General features: G+C 53.5%; 1 protein-coding gene across 1 annotated transcript in view; it reads left to right on the forward strand.

The window, feature by feature from the left end:
* The window catches only part of LOC113246663 (protein FAM178B), a 50,844-nt gene extending 47,723 nt beyond the window's left edge, over window positions 1-3,121 (forward strand). The window contains exons 9-12 of the mRNA XM_057309297.1: window positions 1,553-1,646; window positions 1,993-2,169; window positions 2,482-2,579; window positions 3,103-3,121. Coding sequence (XP_057165280.1) covers window positions 1,553-1,646; window positions 1,993-2,169; window positions 2,482-2,579; window positions 3,103-3,121 — 388 coding nt within the window. The remainder of the gene's footprint in view (window positions 1-1,552; window positions 1,647-1,992; window positions 2,170-2,481; window positions 2,580-3,102) is intronic.
* Window positions 3,122-11,625: the final 8,504 nt, after the last annotated feature.

Genomic DNA, 11,625 nt, shown 5'->3' on the forward strand with positions numbered 1-11,625 from the left:
GCCCTAATAAATGCTGAACTCTGGAAGAATGGCCAGATCCCATTCCTAACCCCCGGCTCCCTCCCCTGCCATCGGTGTGTGGGCACCGATTCCCCGGGTGCCCTTCTTCCCCTCCGAGAAGCAGCACCAGTGCCAAGTAAAGAAGAGCAGAGACTCTTCCCTGGAGCACGCAGGAACGGAGTGCTCCCCCTTTGTCAGTGGTCAGGCGGCCACCCTGGAGGCTGCTATGGTCAGTGGTGTTGCTGTCCTCCACGCCTCCATTTGTGGAGAGCGCCCTGTTCTCGGGAACTCCAAACCAGCTGGTAAGAGTAGAGAAGAGGACGAGACAGCACAGGGAGCCCTGTCATAAGCTCACGCCAACAGTATCCAACAATCAACAGTGTGCATTTGACCAGAGAGAGAATCGTTTAGTGAGACCCATCCTGCTCTGTTTTCTATCCAGTGAGCATGCGTCTGGAAAGTTTGTGCAAGGGTGGGGCAGCTCTGCTGTCCGCTGGTGCCCCTCTCACAGGAAGGATCTTGCCACCCTGAGTACGACTCTAGTCTTTAAGGAGGTTATTGTTGTTTTAATATGACTCTAAGCTCTAACTTCATCTGGGCTCAACCAGATTCGTTTTGCGCTGGGGAAAACTGGCCATACTAGGCTAATCGCTAGACAGCATGTTAGTGTGAGACCTTTGCAGGGGTTCTCAAAGATCATTTTTACTCTGAACTTCCCCATATTACCTGCTGACTTTGGAAACTAGCCCCCACGTAAGCTAATACCACATGGTGCACTTTTCAGTGCATGCAAAGAGTCACCACCCCTGTATGGACAAAGAACTTTCTTGAGGAAGACCCTTTTGGGGCAATGGAATATGATTTTCTGGCCTTCGAGTCCCAGAAAGTAAAGCCTGAGGCCTGGCTGGAATGGTAGCAGTTGGGAGCTGGCCCCCAGGGATCCTCACCTCCTGGCGTTCTTCCCCTTGTGTGGCTCTCACTCCCACGCGAAGTCTGGATGGCCTGTGTGGACCGTAGAGATCAGGAGGAGTGATGGGATGTTGTTCCCAAGACCAGGTTATGAAGGCTATGGCTTCAGTCTCTGGCATTTTCCCCCTTTCTCCGATCGCTCGCTTTGGGGGAAGCTGGCCGCGGGGTGGAGGAAGCCTGTGGTGAGCCCCCCATGGTAGGGACCTGGAGGTCTGCTGGTGGGCACACGAGTGAGCTTGGAAGCAGTTCCTCCAGCCCATTCCGGGCTGACATGACAGCAGCCCTGCCCCCAAAATTTTGGAGGCAACCTCCCAAGAAGCCCTGAGACAGAGCGACCCCGCTAAGCTGCTCCTGGATTCCTGACTCTCAGAAACTGCATGACATAATAAATATTTGTTGTTTTTAAGCCTCTGTATGTTGGGGTGACTTGTCATGCAGCCGTAGATGGCCAACATGAGTGTCCCAGGCTGAATGGCCCATCCCCGGGCTCTCTGCTCTTGAGTGATGGCAGGGCCTCTCTCTGCCTCAGTTCTCCCCTTGCGCCCACCTCCTATCGTGCCCTTCCCTTTATGTCTTACCTTAGAGTGCTTGAAAACGACCTCAGCCGGAGCTGGAGTCAGCAGCAGGACAGCCCCCCAGAGACGGCCTTGGACAGTAGCCTGAACTATATCTGTAAGGTGAGTCCGACACCCACTTCTGCTCACCATGCTGACCTGCTCGGCAGGTGCACGCAGTAGGTATCACGGAGCACCCACAGTGTGGTCGGCGCTGCTGCAGGCACCACGCCGGCTGCCAGGACTGATGCTGCGGAAAGCTCACGGTCCCCACGACCAGGCCTGCCACCCGAGCACCGCATGGGGGGCTTGACTCTGGGCCTTGCCGCTTGTTTTTCTCAGCCGCTGCCCAGCCCAGCCACGGCCATGGCCACAGCCACGGCCACTGGGGGCTCATGGTGCCATCCCCTCCTGCCTGCCCCACCCCCGGGGAGGCCCTCCAGCCCCTAGCACTCTGTCCTCCCTCCAGTTCCTGGCACTGTGTGCCGTAGCCCAGCCAGCTGTCTACACCGACCGGGAGCTCTTGAACCTGATCGAGCTGCTGTGCCGAGCTGGCCTAGACGCGGGGCTCCGCCTGCTGCCCAAGACCGATCTTCAGCAGCTTCTACTCCTGCTCCTTGAGAACATCCGCGAGTGGCCAGGGAAGGTACCATGAGCCCCCAAGCCCAAGCCCTAGCCTCCGCTTCAAGGTCCTGAGCCTCCTCGCACGGCCTCGTCACTAGGGACTGAAGTTGCACCTGGAGTGCACTCAGTGGGAAGAGCAGGCTTGGAGGTCACCGGGATGCCAGGGAATGTTCCCACCAGTCCCTGGACTCCGTGACTGCCCCCCCACCTCACTGGCTTCCCCCCCCCCCCCCGCCCCCGCACCAGTAAGCAGGCTGGTGGGGAGGTCAGGGTGGAAGGCGGGCCCTACCGCAGCCCACCCCGCAGCCCACCTTGCCGCCTGCCGTCCCCACAGCTCCAGCAGCTGTGCCGCACCCTGAGCAAGGTGTCAGATCACCACCACAACCTGCTAGCACTCGTGCAGTTCTTCTTGGACGTGACCTCTCGGAGCAGGTGGGTGCCCCTCCACCCCTGCCTCCTCCCTCTGATACTCATCCCTTCCCCTGAGACACGGTGGGGTGTGGGGATCCAGAATCCTCCCCATCAGCCCCAACAAACCTCCCCCTCCTGCCCAATCTCTAAAACCCAGGAGAAAGAACTAAAAATACAACTCACTAATGAGTTCATTACGAAAAGACAAAAAGCCTAATTTTCTTAACATGGACTTATTAGCAAAACAATTGCCTTATACAATTAGCTTCTGACTGCAGCACCGCCCCCTCCTCCTCCCCCCTGCCTGCTGCTTCCCAGTCCTTGGTAGGGGGTTCCTTCATGTCACTCAGACCTCAGCTGCATTATGTCCCCTACTCCTCCCCTACGGCTCTCCCAAACTCTCATCACCCTGCTTTATTTTCTGCACAGCATGGCTTTCTGCCAGAAATGTATCTTACTGTTTGTTCCTTATTTATGGTGCCTCTCCTCCATGTTCCCTCCAGGAGAGCAGGTCCCTTAGTGGAGTCTCTCCCATATCCCCCAGGATCCAGAACAGTGCCTGACACGCTGTTGGCACTCTGTCAATTCTTTTCAAATGAATGAAGGAGGTGAACAAACTCCGCCCACGGGGAGATGAGGCCCATTCACTGGACAGGCCCCACCCAGTCTCTCCTCTCCTCCTTCCTTTCCCCACTTTAGGCCAGAGCCATAGGGATTCCTTGCCCTTCCTGCAGCAGAGCATTCCTCATCTCTCCTCTCCTAACACCTGGAACGATGGCCCTCCCCACCCTTCCAACCAGACCTGTCCTGGGGCCCTTCAGGAAGACCCCCCCAGCCTTCACAGGCACGTCTGCAGTAACCCTCCACTGGGGCCATTCCCCGGCATCTCCCTCCCCAGAGGCGGCTTCTGGAAGCAGGCTTGGCATCCCATTCAGACCCATATCCCAGGGCCCACGTGGGCGCAGTCATCCTGAGCTCAGCTTCAGTCCTGACATGGAGAGTTCAGTCTCTTGTCTGTCAATAAAGAGAGGAGGCTTCTCCACAGTCCTGAAAGGGAAGTTGTTGCTCTGTATTTGAAAGAACTGGGCTTCTAGAAGCTCTGTCCAAGGCCTTTAAGTGTGAACACTAAAGCAGTGCCTCGGTGGGTGCCATCTGCACTAAGCCCAGATGTCTCATGGGACTTTTTCCCATATGACTGAAGAGGCTGAAGGCTGACCTCTGCCTCCAGGCTCCCTGCTCAGCCCCAAACAGCTAGTCCACTGTGTCACAGAGCCAGAAATTGTAGTCTTAGAGGTCTCTCCCAACCCCAGCCCATTATGCCTGTTCATCCTAAATCCTGTCCATTCTGACTTTCAAATCCCAAATCCTTGCTTGTGGCTGCCTGTCCATCTTAGCTCCGTGGAAACAGGTACCTGTCTGGGTCTCAGCCACCTCTGTCCCACCTGTTCCTGCTTTCATGTCCTGTCTCTCACCTGGATGGATGGTGGCCGTGGCATTCTGTCTCCTCCTCCCTCAAAGTCTGTCCGCTCTGTGGATACATGGGATTATCGTGTCTGCCTTACCTTCCACACCAGGTCCAGATGCCTCCAGGGCCCATGTTGTCCAGCCCCAATTTCCCGTTTGCTCCCAACAGGCCACATTACTGGTACTTCTTTTTCTTACTTTCTTTTCTTTCTTTCTTTTTTGTTTTAAAGTAGGCTCCATGCATAACGTGGGGCTTGAACTCACGACCCTAAGATTAAGAGTTGCATGCTCTACGGACGGACCCAGCCAGGCACCCCTGTCTGTCTCACTTTCATGCATATATACACATGTATGTGTACGTGTGCATACGTGTATGTATGTGTATGATGAACCGCATTCATTTTCATGGTGTGTCGTGTTCCCTCGTGCACACGCAACCAGTTCCCTATCCTGGGTATTCATCCGGGGTACAAGCTTTGCACATCGATGCGAATATTTCTATAGGATAAACTCTGAAGTGAAATTGAAGTCCTAAGGTATGTACATTTAAAATTTGGCCTCCAAAAAAAGCTGTATCAATTAATAGTACCACCAATGGGCGTGAAAATGTCTGTTTCTCCACTGTGTATTCTCAGTTTTGTTTTTAAGTTTTAGTCCATCTGGTAAGTGAAAAGTGTGATCCCATGGTTCTGATTTTTATTTCTCTGACTGCCAGTGAAATTGAGAATCTTTTCATATGCTTATTGGCCTTTTGTGTTTCTCTTATTGTAAATTATATCTTGATGCTTCTTGCCCATTTTCTATGGGGCAATTAATCTTATTAACGTATTGATAATTGCTTATTAAGTCTGTTTCAGTGCTGTATTTTCTTCTAAGTCTATACATCGTCCTTTTTTTTTTTTTTTTTTTTTTTGCACATCATCCTTTTTAAACCTTTGTGCATGATATCTTTCGGCGAACTAAGGTTTTGGGTCTTTTGAAATTTTATTTTATTTTATTTTATTTTTTTAAAGATTTTTATTTATTTATTTGACAGAGATAGAGACAGCCAGCGAGAGAGGGAACACAAGCAGGGGGAGTGGGACAGGAAGAAGCAGGCTCATAGCGGAGGAGCCTGATGTGGGGCTCGATCCCAGAACTCCGGGATCACGCCCTGAGCCGAAGGCAGGCGCTTAACCGCTGTGCCACCCAGGCGCCCCTGAAATTTTATTTTAGAATAGATTTAGCTTTACAGAAAAGTTATGTGGATGGTATAGAGAGTTGATTCTAATTGAATCTGTCTTAAAAAGAAAAGCCTTCCCCACCCCAAGATCACAAAAATATTATGTTCTATTTCTCTCAGTACTTACAGTAACTTTGTTCACTCTTGGTTCTTAATCCCATCTGGAATCTATTCTTCAAAGATAAGAGACAGGGATCTAAGATTTTCCCACCTCTGAAGAGCCAGTGGGGCCAACACCAACTTTTTTTTTCTCTTCATAGCCCACCTTTCCCAGCAGATTTGAGACTATCTTCATCCTATCCTAGATGGATGATGTCGTTCTTCTGTTAATTGAGTCAAACTGATTTCAGGGATCCATGTCTTTTACAGGGTGTCTTTGTAACTCCAGAGCTCTTGCCAAGTGTTCCTTAAATGCCAGGAGTGAATATAATAGAACAGCCTTGCCTCATTTTTTTTTTTTTAGATTTTATTTATTTATCTGAGAGAGAGCAAGAGCTAGAGAGATCACAGGAGAGGGAGAGGGAGAAGCAGACCCACTGCTGAGTAAGGAGCCTGAAGCAGGGCCCGATCCCAGGATCCCGAGATCATGACCCAAGCTGAAGGCAGGCCACCGACTGAGCCACCCAGGGGCTCCCTCACCTCACTTTCTTTTTTTTTTTTTTTTTTTAAGATTTTATTAAATTATTTATTCGACAGAGATAGAGACAGCCAGCGAGAGAGGGAACACAAGCAGGGGGAGTGGGAGAGGAAGAAGCAGGCTCATAGCAGAGGAGCCTGATGTGGGGCTCGATCCCATAACGCCGGGATCACGCCCCGAGCCGAAGGCAGACGCTTAACCGCTGTGCCACCCAGGCGCCCCCTCACCTCACTTTCAAACAGACACATCAGCTAGAGTGGTAATTCCTGCCACCAGCTTTGCGAAGAAAGAGGGATGGGAATTATCTATTTGTTTACTTAGAAATTTTAGGTTACTTTTCTAAATAGATAAAGCATTCAAATAGAACAAAATTCAAAAGGCCCCAGGGAACACCTATTTGAAAGTGTGCCCTTACCCCTGCCAGCCACCTAGCCTGCCTCCATTTCTCATCTGGGCTTCCGTGCATGTTCTCTCTGTCCTTTTTTTCACTTCAAGGTATGTTTTGGCAGTCATTCCGAATTGGATCCGAAAGAGCTTCTAATTCGTCTTTACAGCCTCACTGAATTCACTGTGGTCTTTAGCCAGCCACGCCCCGCCCCCCGCTCCCCGTGGTGGCCGTGTTGGAGGAGCTTGCTGGGGGCTGCCCCACTGGGCTCAGTGCCCAGACTGACCCCAGGAGGAGGGCGTACTGTTGTGCATTCTGTCACATTCTTAGTCTACTGACTGGTTAAGCACAAAGGGAGAACTTCCACCAACATTTGTGTGAGGCACACACACACACACACCCCGCCCCCGACCTTGTTGACCAAGACTTCGGGGGTGCACTGTAAATTTAAGGCACAGTTGAGCTCAACCATGAGAAATGAAAGTAGATACTTAGAGCAAACCATTTGAAATGGGGCCAATGGGAAGATTTCCCTTGGAGGAGAGTCTGTCTTGGGACCCTGGCCCTTCTCGGGGAGCTTCAGGGAGCTGGGGGCGGGGAACAGGGGGGACTCGGCCCTCCAGCTTCTACAGAGGCCGAGGGTGGCTTTCACTCCCCTGAAAGCTGATGTGCGCAGACTCCAGGACTCGCCTCCTTCACCACCCGCGAATGTTTATTAAATATGGTGCATGCTGTTTCACTGCGGCCTCCAACGTAGAGGGGAAGATGGAACCGGCTTGAGCAGGCTGCTGGATCCGCCTGATTCTGACCAGCAAGGAGCAGCGGGCTGCCCAAGTCCAAGCGCAGGAGCCCTGGGAGGAGCTGGCCTTCAGAGGCTTCAGGTCTTTGCACACTGGGGATAAGAGCCATGGCACGTGCAGGCGCCCCATAGCGTTCCCCAAGTCCTTGTTTTCCTTCGTGGTCCATGCTGCTGGGGGCTGGGCTGCTCGCTCCCCACCGGGCAGGGCCAAGGGCTGCACCATAGTGGGGTGTCATGCCCACCCACCCACCCACCCCCAGCTCGGTGCAGGCCCTAGACCAGTTCATTCTCTCCCAGCCCATCTGCCCCTGCTGCCTTCCTGTCCTGGCTCCTTGCTCCACCACAACTCCCTTCCTGTGTGCCACCACACGTGGCCTGTCCCTCCATGGGCCCCTGGTCCCTTCTGGCTGGCCAGGACCCGCTCACTCTGAACGGCCGGCCGGCCTCCTTGGGCCCTCAGCAGATTCCAGACGTCATCATGCTTCCTGGTGCTGAATTTCTACTCCAGCAAACAGCACTGCCCCTTCTTTCTCTACTGTCTGACTGCCAGCCACCCACACACCTAGGGGACCCACAGCTTACCTCCTTGCTTTTCTCCTGACCTCACCTCCCATACTCAGGACCCCAGCAGCCCTGCCCCTTCCAGGCCTTCTGCAGTCGTCCCTTATTCCTGTACTTTTCACTTTTTGTTCACTACTGGCTCTTCCTCAGCAAATACGTGCGCTCGTGTGTCTCCTACCCTAGAACAGCAGTTTGGCCACCACCCCCCTCCTCCAGCTCCTACTACACCTCTCAGTTTCCCTTCCCCTGCTCTCCCTTGCTCCATTCACCTGAAACAGGCATTCTGAACCCTGCCCACCCTGGACACATGGTGGATTCTTCAGAGTTCAGAGTGTCAGAGGGAGTTCTCACCTGAGAAAACACGTTTCGGGCTCTGGGGGTGGGCAAGGTCGGAATATTCTAGAAGGAGGCAGCCACAGTCCAAAAACCTCAAAATTTTAGAAGGTCTCAAAATATGGAGGAACAAGAGGCAAGATGAAGATCACGTCTAGGGGTTGAGGGGCCATGCTGGAGCCGAGAGGGCAATAGAGAAAAAGTGGGTCTGATGAAGCCAGGAGTGTGAGGGGTTGTGGCCGAAGAGGATCTGGCTCGCCTTTATGAGTGGGTACACAGGTAAGGGTGACAGGAGTGACCTAAAGAGCCAGGAGTAGAGGGGACGCACCTCATGTGACACTCTAAACAAACCGCCTTACCACCACTGACCTACGTGGCCCTTCCTCAGGAATAAGCTTATCGTTCTCTTCCTTGGCTTCACAAGATCATTCTCCCAACTCCCCTCTCCTTCTTTGGCCCATCCTTCTCAGTCGCCATCATCCAGTTCCTTCCTCCAAGGAATTAAGCTCGCAGCTTCTCCTCAAGCCTCAGTGTGCCCGGGGGGTTCTGCCCCAGTCTCTCTCCTGTGGTCACTCTGCACGGTCTGGGGGAGCTTTCCAGGCTGGGCACTGCGGTGCTCTGTCCATGTGACCCCGCTTCAGGACTCTGGCGCCCCCGCCCCAGCTGCTGAGCGTCGCCCTGCCAGCCCACCCCAGGAACTGCCTTTGCTGAACACGGTTACCTTACCTGAGATTAGGTGCCTTCTATGGGAGAAGCCCAGTGCTGGGGGCACGAAGGCCTACCCCTCTGCCTCGATCCGAGATGTCTCTGAAGGACCTTGCCAGCCCCAGAGGTCCTTGCGGGGTCAGCCGAGGGCTTTGCTGCGACTGCGTTCCAGCCTGGCTTTCCCCTTTGGCCCAGACCTGCTTCCTTCGTCCCTACAGGAGGTCATCCCAAGAGCACCCGTCTCCCCTTCTCCCTGCATACTCACCTCCGCTTCAAAGTCCACCTCCTGGGGAACTCGACCTGAGACCCCGTCTCATCCACATCCACATCCACGGCTACGTGCCAGGGGCTCCCGCGTCAACACCTGTGGCCGGACTTCTTTGCTAAGTACCAGATCTGCGTGGACAAGTATTTCAGGTTTAGCGTGTGCGGATCAGAAGTCACCACCTTCTGGGGAGGACCACCTTCTGTCTTCTATGGCCCCATGATGATATCAGCACCTGCCCACCGCCTAAAGCCTGAGAGTCGGGGGTCACCTCGTGTCCCCTCAAGCTCCTCCTCCCCAACAATAGCCACCTCTCCCATCACCCTCGCACAGTTCCAGCTCTTACCGCAGAGCCCCTGGATTGCTGCCTCCTTCCAGGCTGTTCCCCGTCTGACGCACGCGTGCACTGTCCACCAGCGTCACCTCCCTTCAGATGCGCAGCCGGCCAGGTCACTCCTTCGCTTCTTTAAAGTCCCTCCTTCGCTTCTTTAAAGTCCCTCAGGCTTCTGTTCTCGGGATGAATTTCAAACAGTGGCATACTAGGCCTCTGTGCCTTCTTTCCCAATCCTACCTTATCCCCCTTCCTAGTGTCCCCGGCAGGCAGCCACCCCAGCTCAGGATTTGTCTTGGAACCTTTCACCATCTTCCCTTTTCCCTCTCCTCCTCTTTGCTTGGTCAACACTTCCTCGCCCTCAAGACTGGGCTCGGACCAAGGCAACTCTCCTGAGAGACCTCCTGACACAGGGCCCTGGTTGTCAGCGCCTTTGGCTAACCCCCTGGACTGTGGGCCTCTTGAGGGAGGAGCTCTCTGGGCCCTTGGAGCCTGGCATGGAGGAGGGACTCGTGTGCCTGCTCACGGAGCAGTTGCTTCTGGAAGGCAGATCTCAAAGAGCCTAGAACTGGTTTTATAGGAGCCAACTCCAAACAGAGAGACGGCTCGGGCGGGCTCGGAGACGGGGTGCAGTAACACTTTGAATGTGGATTGCGAATGAACCCGTAAGGAGAAAGAAGGAAGTATCTAAAGGCTGCCAGGGGCTGCACCCAGAGCTCAAGCACTATCTCGGATTTTAAAAGTTATGGAAGATGGAAAGTAGGACGCGAAAACAAGGCAGATGGACAAATAGCGAGGACCGGTGTTAGCACCCGTGGGGAAAACTGAGGCCCGTAGGAGGGGCTTCTGCAGAGTTGTTTTTGAAGCAAGGAATGATGTTTTGGGCTGGCAGTGAAATATTGACACTGATGAAGAGAGAGCAACACTACGTGATTCCTATTTTGCTTCTCTTTGTCGAGGAGCATAATTTTTCATCTGGACGCCACAAATCCTCAAAGGGACTTGAAGCCTTAGACAGCACGGGGAGAGACACTGTGGCAGCATCCGGCTGTGCGGAATGGGTTTAAGTCCCCTGTGGTACAAGGACGTCCCCCCCCCACCCCCGTCCCCCGTCGGTCCTGGGAGAGGAGCAGAGGGGGTCCCCTGAGTCCACGGAGACCTCCGGAGGTGGGGAGGGAGGGTGCAGAAGGAGCATGGCGGGCTTGAGGCGCCCCCCACATCATTCCCCAGGGACGGTTTGTGAGCACATAGAAAAGGAAGCTCTGCTTTCTAGGATTCCTGAGAATAAATCATACCCGACTAGCCTCATTTATGTTTTGACAGGCCAACCAGAATAGTACTCTGGAGAGGACTGTCTGGGTTTCTGTAAGGCGCTCGGTAGAGACTACCGTCTATCCTGAGGACAACGTGAGAAATGTGGGCTGAGCGATTGATGCAAAGCAGCCGGGCTCCTCGTCACAAGGTGCTGCTGGCCGGCAGAGTCCGCCTGGAGGGCAGGCCCCCGGGGCCCCCAGAGTCTTCTCTTCACTGACAGGTTGGTCAGGGCAGACCCAGTGTCTCAGATGAGGCCATTAATGGAACAATAGTCAGACTCACACTTGACCTGAATACAACTGACAGGGAACGGAAGATCCCCGTAGATCTCCGCAAACCACACTGACAGTCTGAGAGGAAAAGGGAGACCCAGCTGCACAGTTCACCACAGGATCTGGGAAATGGGATTTGACAGCAGGACGTGTGAGAAAGACTTTGGGCTCAGTCTGCGATCTGCCTCGCATGGCGGGGCAGCCCGGAAGAGGTGCGTCAGGGCCAGCTCCCAGCACCTCCCTGACGAGAATGCTGACAACCCCCAGGGCCTTCAGAGGACCCAACCCACAGCAGCAAAAAGTTCTCAAAGAGAGAAGAGTATGGACGTGGCATACATAGAGAAGAGATAGTTGTGGGAAATAAAGGCCACCTCCCTCAGGTCCGGGGAGGGCCTAAGTAAATGGACAAATATGCGGGTATTAGATGGCGTGACTTTTTTTTTAAGTAAGCTCTACGCCCAACATGGGACTTGAACTCATGACTTACAACCCTGAAATCAAGAGTCACATGCTCTACCAACTGAGCCAGTCAGGCGCCGCCTAGATCAGGTGACTTTTAAGATGTGTTCTAAGCCTGAGGTTCTACGGATTTCATCACGATGCCGGAAAAAAGAAAGGAAGTAGGAGGATAAAGAGGATGGGAGTCGGGTTGTAATTGTTCACATGAACTTTATTTACCAAGTACTAGTAACCTTTCTACTTATATAATGTCCATGCAGGAAAGGACACATCGGCGCACTTTGCAAAAGGGACCGTCTGTGTAACGACCGCTACATCAT

This window comes from Ursus arctos, unplaced genomic scaffold (assembly GCF_023065955.2).
Source record: "Ursus arctos isolate Adak ecotype North America unplaced genomic scaffold, UrsArc2.0 scaffold_8, whole genome shotgun sequence".
Lineage (NCBI taxonomy): Eukaryota > Metazoa > Chordata > Mammalia > Carnivora > Ursidae > Ursus > Ursus arctos.